The sequence below is a fragment of the Alternaria incomplexa genome (genome assembly GCF_024043165.1).
Source record: "Alternaria incomplexa strain BMP 0042 chromosome Unknown scaffold_4, whole genome shotgun sequence".
In the NCBI taxonomy this organism is placed as follows: domain Eukaryota; kingdom Fungi; phylum Ascomycota; class Dothideomycetes; order Pleosporales; family Pleosporaceae; genus Alternaria; species Alternaria incomplexa.
The window spans coordinates 226,103-247,498 of NW_026249853.1; the positions used below are offsets into that span (position 1 = coordinate 226,103).

Genomic DNA, 21,396 nt, shown 5'->3' on the forward strand with positions numbered 1-21,396 from the left:
AGCTTCTTCTTTGTTGTTCTGCGAGCGCCAGCTCGACCTTTTACTCAACACATCTATACCTATTTTGGTTTCACGGAGGCGTTATCTATCAGGACTAGTGACGGGGTCTACAAAGCTCAGCTGTGATGTCGGAGAACAGCATGTCGCAGACTACATGCACATCTGGCAGTGTGCCAGAGATGATAGTACAACCACATGAACAAGGAATATTTATACTGCACTTTCGAGAATCTTATCCTCCTGCGTACCTCGTTCGTTCAGTCGACGTGAAATAGTTCCGTTCGCGCCGCGTCCGCCTGTGGGGTCATCGAGCGCTGCAACTGCATCATCGACTTCTGCATCTTGTTAGCCTCGAAACCAAGCCCCCTCGCTCGGGAGGTCTACCGTTGATTGACGGCCTACCCTGGAACCCTTCATCAGTCTCAGCTGCTTCTCTACCCACCCACCGCTTCATCTTATCCCTAACGAACTCTGTAAAGTCCCATTCCTCGGCCTCAAGTCTATGTGCGCCCGCTGTCCAGATGTATGTTTCCGCTTCGACCTCTTCGCCTTGTACGTTATCTTCTTCCTTTTGTGATAGGTCGCCCATGCCCTCTTCCGTACTGGCGTTGTCATTTTTCGGTTGCAGGACCTTGACTTTTACTTTCCGACGCTGGTATTCTGAGCCTTCGAAGATGTCCAGTCGCCAGATGTCGCCGTCTGTGAGGCCCTCTACGAGTGTTCCGCGCACAGATGAGGAGGTTCCGACGGGGAGGATGGCTGGGTAGTCTGCTTGCTTTACTTTGTGTCGTCGGTGCGCGTGGAGGATCGCCGGGCGTATGTGCAGGAGCGAGGCATGTGCTGGTGTAGGAGAGGTTTGTGAGCCCCATATCACGCGGTGGAGGACGGGCGGTGCCATCAGGGTGCCGTAGAAGAAGGCGGTATGTGCCATTTTGGTAGTTCGATGGCGAGGGGAGATTTGCGTGTGTTGAGGCTTAGGCGATTGGTGTTGGTAGAGGTGAAAGGCATCCATATATCGTCAAGATTGAAATCGAATGGAAGCATGGATCTGTGAGTGTATTTGGGGTAACAGCCATGACGGCAGGCGCTAAGCTGCTTATCAGCCCTACAGCGGCCACTAATGCAAGCCAGATCTGATCTGCGGGAGATTGCGCCTCCTCCCTTTTCGTCCGCGGGTGCTGTTTCGTTTGAGCCTCATACCCCGACAAAGTGCGCCAAAACGGTTCCGTGGTTGCGTGTGCGTTCCTTCCACAATCGTCGGACACTCCAGCGTTGTAAAAGGAGTCTCAGGGAAGCCTTCCGACGTTCCGAGACGAACCGCCGGGCCAAGCACACGACCACCAACATGTTCTTCATCAGCGCCATTGTGAAGAACATTGCACCCGTCTTGTACGACTCCACACCTCCTTAGCCTCTCCGTCTCTAACAGACAGCACCCAGTATCGCGACGAGTCCGATTACCAGCTATGGCGACCAGATCTACAGCATGCACCGAGCTCGCAGCTCCGCCGGCTTCTCCCTCGACATTCCGCTCATCATGCTCGTCGCCAGCATCCTGAAAGTCTACTACTGGTTCGGCGCCCACTTCAGCACCTCGCTGCTCGTCCAAGCCCTGCTCATGATCTGCGTCCACCTGCTCCTCCTCCACGTCGCGCTCACGAACCGACCGCCGCCCTCGCATCTCCCTTTCCAACACAAGGACGTTTCGAACCGACCGTACGATTTCTGGCAGTGGAGGGCGCCAAGGCCGTATTGGACCTTCATCACATACTTTACTGGGGTGCTGTTGGTGCTGCACCTGCTCATGTCCTCTACGAGCGTATTTGTGCCGTACACCGATCTGCTGGGCATGGTTGCGTTGACAATCGAGGCTACGCTTCCGATACCCCAGCTTCTGGCTAACTACCAGAGACGTGGGTGCAAAGGATTCAGGCCTAGTGTCATCGTAAACTGGGTCATCGGTGATACATTCAAGATGTGGTTCTTCTTTGCCAGCAGCAGTGGTGAGGTACCTTGGGCTTTCAAGGCTTGTGGTATCTTCCAGGCATGCTGCGACTTGGGACTTGCAGCGCAGTACTTGATCTGGGGCGACGGGCCGCCTGGTGTGGAAGGTCTGGGTCGGGAGAAGGAGATCAGAAGCCCGATACCGCCTGAGGAGGGATGGAATGCGGAGAAGCTGGGACAAACGAGCATGGCGGGTGGCATCGAGATGAGCGACGGCCAGGCGTGGGAGAGACCGAGGGCTGCGTAGAGTCAAGTCGGATCAGAGAGGCGAAACGAAGACGAAGGAAGCCATAATGAAAGAGACGTTAATGTACACAGGCACCACGTATGTCAGAATAATAAGGTTACCAGATATATATACCACGATACCAATGCGTGAGCCCACGGGATTAGGACCATTCGAACACGATGACAATCGACCCATGACCTCTGCGCCTGACTTCGCGGGGTCGGCTGGCACTGGATTCCATGGCATTAGTACATATATCACGACTTCCCAGTCCACCTGCATCGGTCAGGACGAAGCGCAAAGATACCTAGCTAGACGCTTCCTCCTCACCATGGACTCTAACGCCACATCCACTTCTAAAGTACCCCATGAAGCCATTCGGTTCGCCATCCGCGAAAACTTCCCGTCCATTCTCGAGCCTTCTCACGCTCTCGGCGATATTTTGATGTCAATGCTGACAAAGATCAACACGCTCCACGAAATAGCCAGCAGCACGATTCGCGATACAAGAGGAAAGGAGATGACAGATGCAATAGATGCGCTCCTTGATGAATGTGCAGAGGTGGAAGCGCAGTTCAAGGTTTGGCACGAGAAGCTCAATGTTGCTTGTGTGATGATAAAGTTGGTGTACTCGCGGCAGGAAGCCGCTTCAGGGAAGTAGCAGGCAATGAACAGATGCGGAGGTTTGCTCGATCGGTTTTCATGGGTAGGCGCGTGTAAGCAGCTGGACTACGTTGTTGCTAGCAATGCGCCGTAGATCCGTGATTGCTGCGATGCCATTAAGCTTGATCGCTAAATCCAAACTTCCTAAGCGCGTCATCTAGCCCGGGTAAGTACTCCAGAAATCATAGCTATGGCATTGCTAAGCCAACGTATAGCAAGCATTGCGGTCGAGCAAGCCCAAACATCGGCTATGCAGCGTCCTGATACCATCGATGTGGCTCCACCTCTCTCACAATAGCGACAGAGAGCGAGTATATCAAATACCTCCTGTCGCACGGGATACCAATTTCGAGCTTGATCATCAACCCCTTCTCTCCACATTCCAAACCGATCCTATACGCTGTTCTAACGCGAAGATTACGGGCAACCATTATCACAGAATGTTTGGTTCACCCCACTCTACGTCGCGTCACCTCCGACGCCGCCAGCAGAACTACTCGTGGGACCACGGCTATCTCTACCAATCCGAGCTCACACCCGTACCCTCCTATGAAGACCTCTCTATACCCACTGCCATCCACACCCCAATCGACCTCCCCTCTCGCGTCAGCGCTCTGAACCGCCGCGCAGCTATCGTCTCGGCCAACCTTACTCATCTCACCGCCGTTGTCAAGCCGCTTGAAACGATCAAACCCGATGACCTTAGCGAAGCCCATCTTAGCGACATGTGGGAGGAAGGTGTGTGCTTGGGCAAGGCCATGGAGGAGTTCAAAGAGCAGATGGAAGAAGTGAGCTTGGTACTGGAGGAATTGCTCATCGGTCGCAAGAAGGGAATGAAGATCTTGGGTGGAGTTGGCTTGGGCTTGGGCTTGGAGAGTAGTAGGAGTCTGTCTAGGGGCTTCGGTAGGAGGAGGGGCTTGGGCTTCTGAGTATGGGCAATGGAGAAGTGGGATGGTGTAACAGGCTTTGGTGCTAGTGGCACGGCGTGTCGGAGTGAAACTGTCGGAGCTTGCTATTGTTCGCGAGTCACACTGTCGTTTACGAAGTCTTCATGTATAATGATTCAATGTATTGGTATATCAGTCTATCCTAAGCAATCCATATCTACGCAGAGATCGGCTGTGCCGGTACACTTTCCAGAGTAGGCACAACGGGCTTCATTAAGCCTTGATCATCAAAGTACAGTCTATCGATGGTGACCTCCCTGTTCGTTCCGTTGCCGTTTGGGATGGCAAATCGGTGGTAGCAGATATACCAATCGTCGGTGTTCGGGACGTTGATGATGGAACTGTGACCAGTAGCGAGAATGCCCTTCGAGGCATCTTTCTGCAGTATAAGACCGTGGTATGTCCAGGGACCATGAACGCTAGTAGAAGTCGCGTACCCTACTCTGTAGTTCTCTGAACCAGTGTCATCGATAGAGTATGTGAGGTGGAAGAGGCCCTTGCGGTAGTTCATGAAGATGCCCTCGCGGAAGTCAGGAAGACCGCTAATGGAACGCGTTGTGTCAGCCTTCAGCGAGAGCATGTCGTCGCTGAGCTCAGCATAAAGCGCGGGTGTGGTGTCTGAGCCTCCGTTGCCCCAGAAGATGTAGTATTTGCCAGTAGTCGGGTCTTCAAACACGTCTGGATCAATGGCTTGGCCAGTGGTAACATTGCCTTCGTTAAGGATCATAGCTTCCGCCTGTGCTGTAAAGGGTCCTTCGGGCGCGTCTGCAACAGCGACGCCGATCGTCTTGCGGTCGTACTCTGGGTTGTTTCCGCTGAAGTAGAAGTAATACTTGCTGTCCTTTTCGATGATGGTCGGGGCCCAAGCATTTCCGGTCGCCCAAGGCACGTTACCGCTAGTACCATTGAGGGTCAAGAAGGGTTCGGCTGATCGGGTCCATGAAACTAGGTCAGGGGACTTCCAGACATAGAAGACATTACCGCCCCAACCAGGGAAGCCATCTGTTGTCGCGTAGATGTAGTAGTTATCACCGAATACCGCGATGTTGGGGTCCGCGTACAAACCAGGGAGGACAGGGCTGCCTGCTGTCTTAGCAAGGACAGAACGTTTTGACTCCGCAGTCAAACCAGCAAGTTCTTTTGCCGTTACTGGAACCACGGTGCCGTGACGTGGGCTAGTCGGCAATTTGTACGAACTGGAAACCTTCCAGTCAGGGTTGGAGATGTCTGCTGTCTCTAGCGGAATGTATCCACGTCCACCGTACTCATCCACAAAGAGATAGTACTTCTCGCCATTGACATCGCCTGGATTGGATTTGAACACCGTCGGTCCCTCGACACTGCTAGTGCCGGCGTTGCGACCAATGCATGTGGCGACTTGAGTCCAGGACTGTACAGGAGCAAGGAGCGAGTCAGAACGCTCTTGGATAATGTCGGAGCAGTTTGTGCCTGTGCCGCCTTCGTCCTTTGTGAACCGATAAAATGTATCCGCCTCTTTTATGACCGTAGTGTCGATTCGTGACATGCCCGCGTCCTGCCAGATCTCGGGCTCGCTGAACGTGACGAAGTCCCGAGTAGTCACGTAGAGCATGCGGTGGTATGTCGTGCCTGTGCGGTCCGTATCGCTCTCAGCGTAGAGAGAGGACGCCCAAAAGACTACATACGATCCAAGATCCGTATCGTAATACGCCTCAGGTGCCCATGTGTTTCCAGCAGTGGGAGGAGAGACCTTGACATGTCGTTGCTGTGACCATGTCTTGAGGTCGCTTGACTCCCAGATCTCTAGATACAAGCTACCTTTGCGAACTGCATCTCCCCATGAAGTACCGGATCCAATCGACAAGTCGGTAGCGAGCAGGAAGAATCTATCGCCCTCTGGAGAACGTATGACGAAGGGGTCACGTAACCCCTTCGTGCCTTCAGTGGAGGCGAGGACAGGCTCGCCGTTGTTGAGTTCTCTCCAAGCTAGAGCGTCATTGCCTTCGCTGGCTGCGAGATAGATCTTCTCGCCCGCCAACGAGTTGCCCGTAAAATACGCAAAGGCATAACCTTCAAAAGCATCAAGTTTGACCGCCTGGCGTACGTTGGCACTGAAGGTGCGATTCGAGGTCGTGCCATCGCTGTCGATAATCGCTGTAAGATCGACTACAGTGTCGGCACTTTGTCGCTGAACCACGCCGTCTGCTGATATCACGGAAGGTTTGTTGCTCATCCATGTGACGTTCTGGTTCTCGGAGACGCTTGGTAGATGAAGATTCCCACGAACATCGTCAATGTTCGTGATCGCGAGGCTTTCTAGCGCTGATTGGGCCTGCGCTTTGGAGGTGGCTTGGGCAGAGACTGTCGACCACAGACCCCACGCATAGAGTGGGAGGTGGTACGACCGCATGATGGAATAATAGGAAGTAACGAAAGAGATACAGATGAGCTACGGATTCTATGGGAATACATACCTTGAACATATACTGCGACTGTGAGCCGGGAGCTATACTTAACTCATACTTTGGAGCCATAACCACCCATCGGAAGCGATACTTCATCAACTCATCTCCTAGACTCTTGGTATCCTAGTCTTGAGTACGAGAAACTCCACGAATACGCGTTGACGGACAGAACCTTCTTTCAGCGACTTCCAGGGACCCTAGTCGTGTCAAACAGCTAAATCTTGACGATCCCCGGACTATCCTCCACATCTGCTTGAGTCGTGGAGCATGAAAAGTGTGGACTATCAGGCACATGAGAAAGTAGAAGACGATGACGCCCCTCCCGAGGTCCCATGTGGAAATAGTTTGCGGGGTATGGCGCTAATGACGCACGAACCACCGGCGTCGGTCTGCTTTGATGGCAATTCGGGGTGAAGACCACCGGACTCATAAACGACTGCAAGACCACTCTTCCTCGTCTGTATAGGTAGCTTCCTCTTAAATCTCGGAGTCTTCGTACGTGTGCTGGTACTGCTGTTTCGATGCGTATTGCTCGAACTACCATGAGCGGAGTTTTTCTGGCACCACTCCCGAAGCGGACTTTTGAACGGATACGACATTGGAGGCGGAGGTATGCGGGCTAGTTCGTACGGCGCTGTTTTCTGTCGCTCGTGGATCGGATAAAGAGTAGGTTGAATCGACATGGGCAAACAACCTCATCAGCCGTGAGCAGGAAGCATGACGACGTGGTGCAAGAAGCGCTGTCGACACACCAAGAAGGTATTGTATGAAGGCAAATCCTTTGGGGGGAAGGAATCATCCGTTCGTCCCGGAACGCGATGGCCATCGCCCTTGACGGCAACACGTGGGACACGGAAGGAGCCACGCTTGTGGTGTTCGCCGACCGCCATGCCGCCCACCAAGTCTCCAAGAACCTTGGCAAAAGAGCGTCGCACATTCGAAGAGACATACCAAGGCTGGGCTTGCGCATAATAGTACATGGAGGTGCAGAACGTGATTGCGGAAATTGCTGTAAGTGGTTGAGATTCAAAATAGCATTCTTCACATCAAATTTCAGAACATGAGCGGTGGTATCTTTCGCAACATTACCAGAGTGTGTACTGGATGTATCGCAGTGTTGCAAAACGGTCTGAGACTTGACAGGAACTCAGCGAAGAGCGGTCGAAACACCAGTACACTCTGCTAAACGGGAGGAAATTTGGTAAATATTTAGGTATCGTTCATTGGGAAGCTATTCGGACTGAAGTCATCGGAGTCCAAGATTTGGCGAACAGGCATATGCAGATTCCCAGGGCCTAACGTGAGTACCCACAGGGTCGTGGGATGTATGCTCCCTTAATTTTGCAGTATATAAACTGCATCGGCTTCGACTGCTGTACTGTAGGTTAAGTTTTGAACTCATCCCCACCATCTTTTTCGACCACCCTGTTGCAGTGCCACCATCTACCTGTTGCCCACCATGCGCACCTCCACAATCTTGACTGCCCTCTCTTTGGGACAAGTCTCACTCGCAGCAATCGACCCGAAGAACTTTATCTTCATCGTTCCCGATGGCATGGGTCCTGTCTCCCAGACACTGCTTCGCACATACCTGTCCATGGTCAATGGAAACTCGACTACTCGTGCTCCCCGAATCAATGCTCTACCTATCGATGTTACTGTCATCGGCAACACTCGAACTCACTCTGCCAACAATCTCGTGACAGATTCTGGGGCCGCTGGTACTGCTCTTGCCACGGGACACAAGACCGATAATGGGGCTATTGGTGTAATGCCCGATGGCACACCGATTGGATCAGTGATGGAAGCTGCGAAGCTAGCAGGCTATCTCACTGGCCTCGTAGTGACTTCACCCATCAGTCACGCAACTCCTGCGGGTAGGAAATGCTTTCTTGGTGCCTCAAATATTCGCTGACGATACTTAGCTTACTTCTCTCATGCTGTGAGCCGAGACGCTCTTGATAAACTCGCAGAGCAACAGATTGGCTACAGCCATCCCCTAGGTATCAGCGTTGACCTGATGCTTGGTGGTGGTCGGTGCTACTTCCAGCCTCAAAATGAGTCCGACTCATGCCGCACTGACGACATCGACCTGTTCGCATATGCAGAGTCAAAAGGCTACTATACCGCCCGGGATCGTGCGAGTTTTGACGCTCTTGAGCTTGGTCTGGGTGATATCAAGCTTCCTTACGTTGGCCTGTTCAAGGCAGGAGATCTCAGCTATGAAGTCGACCGCCAACAACAAGCTGCGGAAGTCCGCGAGCCATCGCTGTCTGAGATGACTGAAGCTGCTCTCAATTCGCTTTCGCGGGCCAGTGCATCCAACGAGAAGGGCTACATCATGATGATCGAAGCTTCGCGGATTGATCACTCGTCGCACGCGCACGACTCAGTCGCCCATCTTCACGAAGTCTTCGAATTCAACAATGTCGTAAACATGGTCATGAAGTGGATCGATTCGCACCCTGACACCGCCTTCCTCGCTGTGGCAGACCACGAAACCGGCGGCATAACCATACCTTCTCAGTACGACCCATCGCTACTCCAACCCAGTACACACTCTGTCGAATACTTGAGTGAGCTCTGGAGCGACTACAACGGTACCGACCGCGCCGCATATCTGTCTAGCGAGATCATTCCTTCTTATGGTCTAACGGACGTCTCCGATGCCGAAATTGAGACGCTTCTGGCAGCTGGCGATGAATTTGGACAAGAGCTCGCTGACCTTCTAAACGCGCGCGCTGGACTTGAATGGTCGACTGGCGGTCACACTGGTGTCGACACCACCTTGTACGGCTATGCTGCTGGTGAAATGGGTGACAGGCTTGTTCTGGATATGGCGGGTGGTTGGGATAACACTGACTTGCCCAAATACGTGGCTGCCGCGTTGGGTGTAGACATGGACAAGGTCACGGAGCTGTTAAATGCTAATGGAACGGAATGGGTACCTAGGGATGATGAGGAGTCGGAGCGTAAGCGCTGAGAAAGCTTGCGACAGATAGCGCGATCGAACTCAAACTTTGTTGAGTTCCCAAAGATGCTTTGCAGATGCCTGTGATGTTCTCCAATAATATAAACCACCGATGGTAAAGTTGAGCTGACCCTCGCTAGTAGCCAGAGAGCAGCTCGGCTGTCCTCGGGCATAGGTCGGCTGTCCTTGGACTCAAGCGAGGACAGGGCAACATCCCGGGAACCGTGTGGTTTTACGCGTAGTACCTTCCTGATCAGGCAGCTTTGCTGCAGGCGTCGATTGCGGTAAGAGATGGTGCAGTTGAGCTGTCCTCGAACCCCAGCCACCCGTTACCCCTTAAGCATTGACCCTTTCGCTTAAGCTCACGAAGACAGGGCGGCGGTATTATGTAAGCGCGGCGCGCAGATGCCCGGGATGCGAGCATGTCAAGTGCACCACGCAATCTCAACATTTGGAATCCAGGGTGGCTGCGGTTTCCCATCGACACGAAGAGATTGGATGTCAGTGCGAAGACACACACGAAATTTGATCAGTCAGACCGTCATTGGGGGCGCATGCGCATGAGGCGGTTATTGGGGGTCTTTCAGGGATAGAGACTGTGAGACGAGTTTACTTCCGAGCTACCCAACAAGAGCGTGGAAAGCCAAATTCGAGATTCGGACGGGGCTACTGGGTGCTCCCGAGACGCGAAAGGTGATTATCCCATAGACCGTCTGGCATTTTACCACGGCATCCGCAAACAAGCAAAGGCGATACCCACAACAAGGATGCGCCATCCCGCAGCACCTACGATTATCGCTGTGCTCCTCGGTTTTCTCTTCTTCATGCTATTGTGGAGCCGAGCACGAGGCGACGGGCACCACGAGGGTAATCCCCATCCGGACGATATACCGCGAAAAAGGGAACAGCAGAGAGAGCCTTCGTCAAGTAGTGACGAGATCGAAACATCCGAAGCTCACAACGATCATTGAATCCATCCAATCACTCTTCTCTCTGGATGCAGGTGGTATTTCTGGCTCGTTGGTTTCCGCTGCGCACAGTCCCGACGACCACCAACGAGAGCATTGAGCGGAGGAGAGAAAGAAGAGCGTCCAAGGACGACGTCAACATATCGTGTATGAGAAGTACAGATAGTGCACACGCACAAGTCCATATGGGTGCTTGGGAGAAGATGCAGCGCTACAGTTTCTGAACTATCTCTATATCTACAGTGCTACGAAGAAGCACACTGGAACTAGGGCTTGGAGGCATTCGAGAATGCCTCTAGTCGGTCTGCTAGTTGCTCCCACATGGGTTCCCCAACCCTCGCTGTGCTTCGCAGACCCGCTGTCACGAAAGGGAGAAGTCTTTCGAACTCCTGATCTACATGCCCATGGCTCTTACCCTCAGCCTGCGAAAGTAACACTCCAAGATCCAGTAGTTCAATGATCGCTTTATGGATTGGCTTCACTTCCTTCGACAAGAGCGCTCGCTGGTGCAATCTTTCCATACACTTGATGTGAATCTGAGACATCTCGTCGATATCATCGGCCTTTCCCATTGCCGAATTCATGTCTCGTATGGTCAGGAAGACGGCAGTCTCGGTGACATAAGAACGGAGGACATCGGCGAACCAATTCAAGCGTTGCAGAAGTCTGTAGAACATCGGTGGACGATTCTTTCTGGATGCGCGAATGCGCGCGCGTTGCAGCTGGTATTTGACTCGGTAGACCTGCATCAGGAACGTACAGATCTCTTGGTAGATGGGTATGGACGAGCGTTGGATAATGTTTTGAATCGACCAAGGTACCTAAAAAGATCTTTAGCTGGGGCACATAAGAGCATTCTTCCGATGCATACCGCATAATCCACGGAAACGGCGGCTAGACCCTTGACCGAGCTTCCTTGCGCCTTCGTTTTCATAGAACGAACGACAAGTTTCTCCGTGTCGGGACCAGAGAGGATCGTACCGAAAACGCCCCGTGCAAGCTCCGTAAGGACGTATCGATCGTTCCAACCACGTCTTCCGGCATCCATGCGCTCAAAAATTGCAGTGGAAAAGTCCTCGAAAACGGCACCGTTGCTGCCCAAGTAAAGGGTTTCGAATGTATGTAGCACACGCATCAGGCCGTCAGTCTCGAAGATGTGTTGACGAAGAACATTTGAGGCGACTGAGTACTTGCTACGTATCCATTTCTCGAAGGCTGTCTGGAACAGTTCTGGGAAAGGCGAGAGGGGTACGTCGGACGACGTATCGCAGACTGTTTCATGATCGAGGCGCGGCTCTGCCAGTGAGGAATGTAAACCTGTATCATAAATGCCCAGTTCTTTCAAGAAAATAACGCTTTTGCCTGTATTGAATATTTTCCTAACAGCTGGCTGTAGAAACGCAGGCAACTGCATGTGTTCCTCAGAATTACGGCGGAGCATGAAGCGGTCGTGCCAAAGGGAAGCAGCTTCACTCAGTGCATCGCTCGAGATGACAAAGAAGTTCTCCTCGTCAGGACCAAGCTCGCCGGTTTCCATCCACCGTCGGATTGGCTTCAGATATGTCTGTAAGCACTCGAAGAATATCTTCGACGTGTATGTAAAGATTTCGTCTTCCAGTGTCATCTGCGCTAGCGTGGTCTGCTCGTACAACGCTTCCAGGTGGTAAAAGGGATTTACAGGTATCGATGGATCTTGAGTTGCCGTTGATCGACTCAGACCATCGACAATCGGCGCCAGACGTAAGATAGGGTGACACAGTGCCCGCACATCGCCGTGCAATGGCAACAAACTGACGGGAAGTGGCGTATCAGGAATGAGATATCTCTGCTGCATCGCGGATAAGGAGTGGTCGAAGTCAAGTAGTCGCTTCCGTACAACGGCCTCGAAGGTCTGGACAAGAGGTGATGACGGTGGCTTCTTGGCTCGTTGTTGCAGCGTCCAGCGTCTTATCGCCTCTATACGTGTTCCAGTGTCGGCGAATTGAGAAAGGAGATGTGTGATAGCGGTTGATTGATTGTTGTCAACAGTATATGTCTCATTGGGGATAATGCTGTCCTTTTCGATCAGGTACAAGCTCGTCTTCAGCCCACCAAGCATGAATAGCGTTTCTCGCACAGCCTGCAGCTCTGTTGTGTGCACGCCAGTGCTACTGCTATCCGCGCCCGAGGTCCAAAATTGCGCGTCTTCCAGCTTGGTAACAAGATTCTCCTCTGTAGATGAGATACAGGCTTCGGGATCGAAAGTATCATCTGCGTCGAAATTGGTCGGTGGTGTGCTTGGAGCCTTCCTGCGCTTTTTGGGCGTTTTCTCGTCGCCCGAAGAGTCCACGGCATAGTCGATGTCCTTCCAGACATCCTCATCGCTGTAGGGGTCGTCTTCAAGGATCTCCGCCCAAGTCAGTGGCGGCGGAGGGCTAGGGGGTCTAAGCAGCTCTAAGGCTTCGACCTGGGTGTTCTCAAGAGGCCGATCGGCTAGCTGGAGTAAAAGAGATAGGAACTCTGGCTTAAATTTGTTCGTGTAGGCCTCCAACTTTTGAAGCCGTGTTTGGAGCGCATCAGCAAGGTCATCGCGGTTCTTGATGCGAAACTTCTCATCCAGTCCGGCAAAGCTCGCCGTAACGTCGAATTGATTAGTTCTTGCATACTGGTGCCCTCGAAGATTGCGCGATGCAATCTCCCTGGCGTGCCTGTAGGCCTGTTTGTTTGCTGCGGGATCGTGTCTCAGTATGGACTGTATCAGCTCGTCCGTAAGTCCGGAGATTTTCGCGTTTTGGGCCATAGTAACGCGTCCTCCACCTGCCGTCGCGAGATGACGCCAGCAGAAATAAGATCCCGGTAGTAGTGATATCGCTGTGGTGACTTGCGGCGGTTGATTCGGCTCCACTTGACAGAGACATCATGCCCGATGTAGGCTAGCGTGATCACGCACCGCGTCACCGCCGGCTGTGAAACTCGAGGTTGAGCGCTCCTGCGACTTTTCTGAGGCGGGACTGTGTCCCAACCCTCGGCCACCGCAACTGCAACTGCTCTTTATCATGGCGCTTCCCAAGGGCATGCGCTACTTGGCTGGCGCCACTTTCTGCATCTTCGTCTATCTGTTTGTGCAAATCCTCAAGGCCCCTGGTTCCGAGAAACCCGTCGAGATTCCGAGCAAAGTTCCGACGAACAAATTCGGCGACTGGGACCACGACCCCCAATTGGATCGTAAGGCAGCCTGGGATATGGTATGGATCCATCATAGATGCTAATCATGTGATCAGCCTCCGGCGAACCTCCCGAGCCGCTACGACGAGTCGACGGTGACAACTACGCCCCGAACAATCCCGCGAGCGCGCGCATCAACGCCACGATCCTCAGTCTAGTCCGCAATGAAGAGCTCCACGACATGCTGCAAAGCATGCGCGACCTTGAGCGTACGTGGAACCACAAGTTCAACTACCCCTGGACCTTCTTCAACGATAAGCCCTTTACCGAAGAGTTCAAAAAGGCCACGCGAGCAGCTACCAACGCCGAAGTACGATACGAACTGGTTCCTGCCGAACACTGGGACATTCCGTCGTGGATAAACATGGACTTGTATGAGGAGTCTGTGTCGCTACTCACGTCGCTGGATGTACAGTACATGGGCAAGAAGTCTTATCACCAGATGTGTCGGTGGAACAGCGGCATGTTCAGCGAGCACCCTGCGCTCAAGGACATCCAATACTACTGGCGGGTGGAACCAAACGTCCACTTCTTCTGCGATGTGGATTACGATGTCTTTGCTTGGATGCAAGACCACAACAAAACGTACGGCTTCAACGTCAACATCTACGATAACGCCGACAGCGTTGCGACGTTGTGGCCAGAAACGAAGAAGTTCATCCAAGACAATCCGGGATATGTACATCCGAACAATGCGCGCGAGTGGCTGGAAGACGACCAGCGCCGGCCTGAGAACAACAAGAAAGCCCATGGCTACTCAACATGCCACTTCTGGTCCAATTTCGAGATCGGCGACCTGAGCTTTTGGAGGAGCAAAAAGTACCGCGACTATTTCGACCATCTCGATCGCGCTGGAGGCTTCTTCTACGAACGTTGGGGCGACGCTCCAGTACACAGCGTCGCACTGGGACTCTTCGAAGACAAGAGCAAGATACACTGGTTCCGAGACATCGGATACCAACACATACCCTTTTTCAACTGCCCGAACAGTCCAAAGTGTTCCGGTTGCGTCACTGGTCAGTTTACAGACGGCGAGAAGTGGCTGAACCGGGAGGATTGTCGGCCGTTATGGTTCAAATACGTTGGCATGGACTGAGCTCTAGTCTGGGTAACGCTGCCGCGTATTGCCTACAGCTATGTGCTGCGTACAGTAGTCTTGGAAGTGAGTGATGTGATTGTACGCACTCACCTTACGAGAGTTTTAGCTGTTGCGGAGTTATTTGGCGCCTGAGTATGTACGATTTCCATCTCGATATGACGCATTTACGTGAAGAAATAGCAAATACACCAATAGACGCAACGAATGATCACATTTTTTTCTCTCGAAACCCAGCATCGGTTTGAAATTCGCGGAGATTATACGACAGGTTGACTACAACTAATGGATCTTCACCCTGAACCCACCGGACGATATACATCTTCCCGACAAATACCCTGTCCCGACGCGCTCGTACACTTTGTCCCCGTTACGGTCTCTCTGTGCGGTTGCAGCAATGATCAGGACGTAGTGTTGTTGAGTCGCCGGCGACATGCTGCCTTTTGCCTTTCCTAGGACTACGCAATACCTCTGTGGTGCAGTGGACCCGTTTGGCGTGTCAAATATTAGGTCACCTTCTCCTTGCAGCCCTGCCTTGAGGGAATCGTATTCTCGCGCTGTAGCGTGGAGGGCTATATTTGCTGTGTGGAAATCCGTGCTTGAGACATTGGTTGGACCCTTGGATGACCAAGGCGATTGTAACTCCTCCCACTCAAAGTTGTCGAAGTCAGGCTGCAGGTAGTCGATCCCGCCAGTGTATGCCATCCATGACCATGATGGAACCGTGGCGACGACACTCTCTGTTGGGAAGTGGATACGAGACAAGCTGTCTGTATCGACGCCCCGGCACCACAGCAGGCTTCGTCGGAGTAGACCCAGTTTAGTTCCTTCGTCAAAGATTCCGAACCCACCACTGACTCGCATTGTGCGAAGAAGACGTTGCTGAAGGCCGTCGATTGCAGTAGGTCGGTCGTATGCTTTTGATAGACCTAGGCGGGAGAATTTACGGTACAGCCCTTGAAAGCGCAAGATCTTCTCGCCAGGGGAAGCATTGGAAACCATACGTGGGAAATCTGGGTCGCCAAGGAAGGCAGCGAGTGGGCTGGAGTGTGTCAGTCGACCTGAGTAACTTGACAGCGGTGGGTGCAAATTACTTATCTAACTTTGTTGACGTCTCGCAGCGCACGCCGTTACCGCACTCGAAGTAAGTTTGATGCTCCGTGAAGAAAAGCGTTCGACGGGCGAGAGCGTGCTCCTGTAAGACCCAGCCACGACTGTGCAACTCACCACCAAGCACATGGTCCTTGAAATTGTCGATGTTCTGGCAGATGTAGAAAGGGTGTTGACCATTGCCTTGACCACACAGACCAGCATACTCTCGTCGAGTGCGAGGCTTCAAGAAGCCGTCATAGTGGTCAGTAGCGCAACTAGCCGCGATAACACAGTAGGCGCCGCTATAAACTGCTTCCATACGCTTGGCCTCGGTCATGAAGTCGCCTTGTGGACCCTGTATCACGCAAAGTGAGTCTATCCAAAGATAACGACGTCCAAGTGCGCGGGTTACGATTACCGCATCCTTAAAAGTGGCTGGGAGGATGCCGATTTTGATACCGTTTAGGTGGTCTTGAAGGGTTTCGGGTGTGGTAGAAAGATGTCGAGATCCCCATTTATGCGATAGAGCAATCCACTCGCCCACATCCGATGGTTCGGTCTCCCACAGTCGAATTGTGTCATCCTCATCTGTGCCAACATCGATTAACCGCGTCGGTAGCCGGATCTTTGTGCTATTTGCTGTATGCTGAGCTGGGGAACATCCGTGATGGCCGTTGCAATCGTGGAGCCAGTGCTGGAGCACCTCAAGGTGAGCGGTGCTACCTGCTTCTGGGAGCTGAACGAATCCAACCTGGCCATCGCTGGTAACCCTAGAGAGCTCCTCCGGATAATGAACGATGGACAGTACAGGAAGGCCATTGCTTTTCATCCGGAGAAACGAACCAGTCCGCTCAAGCTTGATGCTCGCAAACTTCACGCCACCGTCTCGGATAGCAGTCTGCCAGAGCAGGACGCACAAGTCACAGTGCTTTCTCTCGGCGCTCATTCGAAGAGTGTGCACGTCGTACGACTTAGAAAATCCTGGTGTGAACAACTCCTCTTGGAGGCAGATGCAATCTGAGCAGAGTCGCGATTGAGAGATATTGTCGGACGACCCCAGGGATTTGCTTTCCCTGAGTGAGACGAACAAACTTGATGCAAGATCATTGCCAGACTGGTACTTCCAGTCATCTTCATCGAGTTCTGGAGGCGCGTAGTCTATCTACATCATGAGTTAGTCCTTAGTGATACTGACGATCGGTGATGTCAACTTACCCTCTTCTGGGAGGGTGCCATCAACCCGCCAACGGTAGGTCGATTGGTTTCCCAGCTTGGTTTTTGGAAGACCTCACCAGAGTAGACTTCAGTGGTGGTAGAGGGTGGTAGTATAAGATCTGCCGTCGAGCGGAGTTCTGCAGGCTGTACCCAGCATGTAAGCCAATAGCCTTCATCTTCATCCGGATCTTCTGCGACAATGTATTCCATTCGCGAGCAGAATTCGGCTGCGAGGCATCGTGAGTGACCTTGCGCTTCGGGTTCAGGCTGTATAGGGATTCTTTCAGGCTCCGCTTCAGCAGGAGTGATGCTGAAAGAAGGAATTCCTACAGCAGTTGCTACATCTGGAATATTCTCAAGGTCAAAGGGTGTGTTGTTCGTGGGAGTAACACTTGCTTCAAGCCTTGCCTCCGAGACGACCGAGTCGGTACGAGGGAGTTCTGGGAGTTCTGAAAGATTCGAACCGAGCCTTCGAGGAAGCTTAACAACCAGTAGTGATGTTCTCACAAGTTCCAGAAGATCCCCTATTGCTGTACTTCCGGCCTGACATCTGGGGTCTCCCGCCAATGTATTCATCCAAAGCATGACAGTTCCACGCACATGAGCTACTTTCTTTCCGTTCTCGATTGTTATTTCGTAAAAGCTCCCTTCCCCAAGATCATGACGAAATTGAGTAAGTCCCTCATACCCTTTCAACAGCCATATGGTGAATTCGAGAGTGATGCATCCCATCGCCCAGACATCGTATAGTCGAGAGCGGCGCTTTGTTGACTGACCCAGGTACTTAGCTCTGACGCCCGTTTCGCCCTCAGGGGCCTCATAGACACGAGTGCCATACTTTGCTGTTGTTTTGCTGGGACGCATGTCTGTCACCTGTCCGTGCTCTTTCGCTTCACCCCAGTCGCCAATTTTGAGAGTACCAATCGTGCGGCCGTTACTAAAACACAAAATGTTTTCCGGCTTGATGTCTCCATGGCGGTATGATGCGCCGGTCTTGTCGAGGTCGTGCGCAGCCGCGAGTGCTCTGGCAAGTCCCAGTATCTGGAACATAGCATCTTTGACTAATGCTGCCGTCAATATTGGGGAATGCTCCCTCTTCCACATACTGCGGAGGTTTCCGCCATCAGCCCACTCAAATATCAGGTAGTGATCTGGGTCGCCGTACTCTCTACGGCGTCGAAAAGCTGTAACGAAACGAACGATGTGATCTTGGTTCAACTCATTCATGGTTCGGAGGGCTTTGACCTCTCTTTCCCAATGTTCTGCAACTTCCTGCGCGTTATCGGAAGGCTGAATCTCCTTGACTGCGAACGAACTATGATCCAGGAACGGCTGCTTCGATTCAGCGATCGCTGCCACAAATGTTCAAAAAGCTACCCGCATACTGACCGGATCCAGATGATTCCTATGTATCACATACTGTGACACCACGCCGAAAGATCCTCTACCAGAATCTGACCTTTTGGAAATGAAAGGTAGGATGTGGGCGTCATCGAGATTGCGGTTGTATTGAGTTGTCGAGAAGACAGGAGCGAGGAACATCCATTGCATTTCGCAAAATTCCGAAAGCCACTGTCTCTTCCATCCAGGCCGAAAAGTGATCGGCAGATCGCCATCGTCCATATTATTCTTCTTCCACCATTTCATGATTGCGACTATCTTGTTTGGCTGTACGTGGATTGCGATAGCAAATATCTTTTTCGCGCGCATACGTGTGAATCCCACCAGTTCGTCTTCTTCAACTGTTGCTGCTTGTATGTCCAAAGCGGCCTTGATTTGGTCTTCCGTAATCAGCTCGTGGATGATGCCTTCGGGGACGAACTTGATAGGTGTTTTCTCGAACGCGCTTTTGATTGCGTGAGATGACAGCAAATTTTTGAGCTTTTCTTGGAAGCTTGGTTCGTCATCACTATCTGTGTCGTCTGCGCAGTCCTTGGGTCTTGAATATTCTTGACATGCCGCATTCTCGTTGCAGTCTGCCATGATTCGCGTCGATCGCGGAAAGCAAACCCTTTCTCCAAATGTTTGGCTCTAGGGTCAGAGTTTTAATGAAATTTTGAAGCTCCTCGGGACCTGCTGTCGATATGCACGTAAGGTATGATAGCACGCTCAAACGAGGCTTTATGAAAGCGCAGACATGCGTTGGGGCGACTGAGCCAATATTGGCTAACCAAGATCTTACCAGGCTTGGGCATGGGGTACAGCAGCTGTACATCAGTTCGCCACACCATCGCAACAGGCAGCGAGGCGTTTTTCGCAGCTGCTCAAAGGTCAAGGGGCCATCGACAAACCAGCGCGCAGAACAGACGATCAAAGCGTAGCGCAAGGCGGCCGGGATGTGTGTGGGTATCATCGTGCCGTACCTTTGTATCCAGACCACCAGCCGAGTTGCATTGCCGTTACTCTTACGGCACAGCCTGCTCTGTGATCAGGAACGGCAGCGTGGGGGCCAGCCTGGTCATCCAGGGTAATCTCGTGCTTGTCAGTGTTACCGCATTGAGTTTGGAAGCGTATGAGGTATCATAGAGGTTTACAATTGCGCATGTTTGATAAATGAGTGCATTGTGAAGAAAAAATGCTTCGTCCAAAGACGCAGATTCGTGTCGTTTCACGAGGCTGGGGGCGCGTCGCGTTCGCCGTCGCGTGATGACGTTTGCTTTTGCAAGATAGCCCCACTTCGCTAGGCGCGTACCTTCCCCTGATAGACGCGCCCATTTCTGCAACCTTTTAAGGTTCCATCACACGAGTTCACAGCAGCATATCGATCGATTCGGTAATGATCAGAATTGCGACGCACGATGCGGCCCCCTCGCTGCAGGCAGAACAGCCAAACGGACCATCTAGCGCTGTCTCCAAACCTTACACCACTACCGGCACTCCTCTATATCGTCCTATGCGATAAAGTCAGACAACATAGCGAGTATCATCAAGAGGAACCAGCATACCAGTGAAAGCTTCTCAGTGGCCTCGATGATATAAGTATTGTGCATCATCTGCAGTCCCAAGTTAGTGAGCCTTTACTTCCTATCTTCTCGGCCATTCGCACATGAACCTTGAAGCCAGACGGGAACCTTTGTTTTAGCTTTTTCATCAACTTTTCCGGATCAATATGGGCGGCGTCTACCGACTGAGTTACAGTTTTGTTATCCAGATTCGGCGCGCTCGGGTCGGACGGTTTCCGTTGCTTAGACGATGGCTTCCGGAAGGGACTTTCGAACTTCTTGATCAGATCGACCATGATTATCCGCAATGTTGACACTGGAATTTTTGTGGCGATATTAGAGGGAAAACGCCGTGTCTCTTCCGCTGTTATACTCGAAGTCCTTGACACTCTGTGGGCTGAGTCTACCACAGCAGTCAAGGATCTTTCAGCCACAGCGTATGCTGGACAACCAATCATGCTCCTAGCCGACACACCAACTATGGGTATGTAATGAATGCATGTTGGGGGCGTCGAGGATGTTTTGCCTGCCTCATGCAGTGCTATTATCCATTTGCATCACGCGATACGAGATGACACAATTCATTCGCTACGACCGCCTCGTGCATCGTTCTTTTGACATGGAGCAGGGTCTCGACGTCTTGTGCTTCTCGATGCTGGTCGGTTCCTCCAGCACTTGGTCGATGAGATCAAACCACTTGGAGCTCCGCTGGGCGATGTTTACTTTGTTGGCCAAGCCGGATGTTGCTCGAGGCACACCAGTTCTAAGCGATGGGTTTGCGATAGACTGGACGCGTCGGGAGCAATAGACTGTGACGCCTGCCTACCTTGTCTAAAAGCCTACGCCCCTAGCAGGGATTCCAAGATTCTGCATTCTCGGACCCCACATTCAGTGGAAGTACGTACCGCCCAGCAGACCTTCAAGGTTTAGGCCTTGAGTACACTCGCTACATCGAGTCCACAAGACTGTGGGAAGCATGATGCCTCAGGCACACGTTCCAAGCCGACTGGTACTGCCATGAACCGAAACATACGATGGCCATTGTCGCAAGCTCATCGATAATCCCGCATCATCAGCCGGGGCTGAGCTCGCCTCACAATGACCGATCTGAGCTACGAAACGATCATGTAAAGGTGGACTCATCCACACGCAGCAGCGGGTGGGCTTTCACATCGAACGATTTGAAAAACCAGACCGGACGACGAGGTGCGCATTGAACACGATGATTCATCGGCTTCTAGCTAATGACGCAAGAAAGATCTACAGCGAAGATCGCGGCCACTTAGCGAGCCTCTGTTTGCGTGCGAGATAAATACACCATCTGAGGCGGGTCGTGCTACCCGGACAGATCTCAAAGCTATCAATGAACTCGATAGTACGGCTTCGCCTCCAGTACCATTACAAACGGAGACAACGACCTTCAAGAAAAGGCTGACCGACATCATTGTTCCAAAGAGATCAGATGCCTTTGACATCCGAAAACACGCAGTCAACCCAGTCTTGTTTGTGCGACGGTGGGCACAGACGCGTTTACCAAGCGATAGTTCTACATCACAGATTCCGAATAGACTTAGGGAAGCTAGATGTCGATCGTATCTTCGAAGGTATTTCATACCAGAGG

The 21,396-nt window shown here is 52.2% G+C and overlaps 8 protein-coding genes across 8 annotated transcripts; 4 read left to right on the forward strand and 4 right to left on the reverse strand.

The window, feature by feature from the left end:
• Window positions 1–210: 210 nt before the first annotated feature.
• Window positions 211–931, reverse strand: J4E90_003272 (uncharacterized protein; the record flags this gene model as incomplete). Its single annotated transcript, XM_051432843.1, has 2 exons — window positions 211–335; window positions 385–931. The coding sequence occupies 2 exons, from the start codon at window positions 929–931 to the stop codon at window positions 211–213; spliced, it is 672 nt and encodes a 223-aa protein (XP_051292741.1).
• A 414-nt stretch (window positions 932–1,345) lies between these two features.
• Window positions 1,346–2,251, forward strand: J4E90_003273 (uncharacterized protein; the record flags this gene model as incomplete). The annotated part of the gene is made up of 2 exons (XM_051432844.1): window positions 1,346–1,389; window positions 1,441–2,251. The coding sequence occupies 2 exons, from the start codon at window positions 1,346–1,348 to the stop codon at window positions 2,249–2,251; spliced, it is 855 nt and encodes a 284-aa protein (XP_051292742.1).
• A 313-nt stretch (window positions 2,252–2,564) lies between these two features.
• Window positions 2,565–3,825, forward strand: J4E90_003274 (uncharacterized protein; the record flags this gene model as incomplete). The annotated part of the gene is made up of 2 exons (XM_051432845.1): window positions 2,565–2,854; window positions 3,336–3,825. 2 exons carry the CDS (start codon window positions 2,565–2,567, stop codon window positions 3,823–3,825), a joined length of 780 nt encoding a protein of 259 aa, XP_051292743.1.
• A 175-nt stretch (window positions 3,826–4,000) lies between these two features.
• Window positions 4,001–6,232, reverse strand: J4E90_003275 (uncharacterized protein; the record flags this gene model as incomplete). Its single annotated transcript, XM_051432846.1, has 1 exon — window positions 4,001–6,232. The coding sequence occupies one exon, from the start codon at window positions 6,230–6,232 to the stop codon at window positions 4,001–4,003; it is 2,232 nt and encodes a 743-aa protein (XP_051292744.1).
• Window positions 6,233–7,746: 1,514 nt separating this feature from the next.
• J4E90_003276 (uncharacterized protein) lies at window positions 7,747–9,270 on the forward strand (the record flags this gene model as incomplete). Its single annotated transcript, XM_051432847.1, has 2 exons — window positions 7,747–8,164; window positions 8,213–9,270. 2 exons carry the CDS (start codon window positions 7,747–7,749, stop codon window positions 9,268–9,270), a joined length of 1,476 nt encoding a protein of 491 aa, XP_051292745.1.
• Window positions 9,271–10,492: 1,222 nt separating this feature from the next.
• J4E90_003277 (uncharacterized protein) lies at window positions 10,493–13,005 on the reverse strand (the record flags this gene model as incomplete). The annotated part of the gene is made up of 2 exons (XM_051432848.1): window positions 10,493–11,047; window positions 11,098–13,005. The coding sequence occupies 2 exons, from the start codon at window positions 13,003–13,005 to the stop codon at window positions 10,493–10,495; spliced, it is 2,463 nt and encodes an 820-aa protein (XP_051292746.1).
• A 256-nt stretch (window positions 13,006–13,261) lies between these two features.
• On the forward strand, window positions 13,262–14,526 carry J4E90_003278 (uncharacterized protein; the record flags this gene model as incomplete). Its single annotated transcript, XM_051432849.1, has 2 exons — window positions 13,262–13,430; window positions 13,487–14,526. 2 exons carry the CDS (start codon window positions 13,262–13,264, stop codon window positions 14,524–14,526), a joined length of 1,209 nt encoding a protein of 402 aa, XP_051292747.1.
• Window positions 14,527–15,616: 1,090 nt separating this feature from the next.
• On the reverse strand, window positions 15,617–18,816 carry J4E90_003279 (uncharacterized protein; the record flags this gene model as incomplete). The annotated part of the gene is made up of 3 exons (XM_051432850.1): window positions 15,617–16,780; window positions 16,834–18,185; window positions 18,546–18,816. The coding sequence occupies 3 exons, from the start codon at window positions 18,814–18,816 to the stop codon at window positions 15,617–15,619; spliced, it is 2,787 nt and encodes a 928-aa protein (XP_051292748.1).
• Window positions 18,817–21,396: the final 2,580 nt, after the last annotated feature.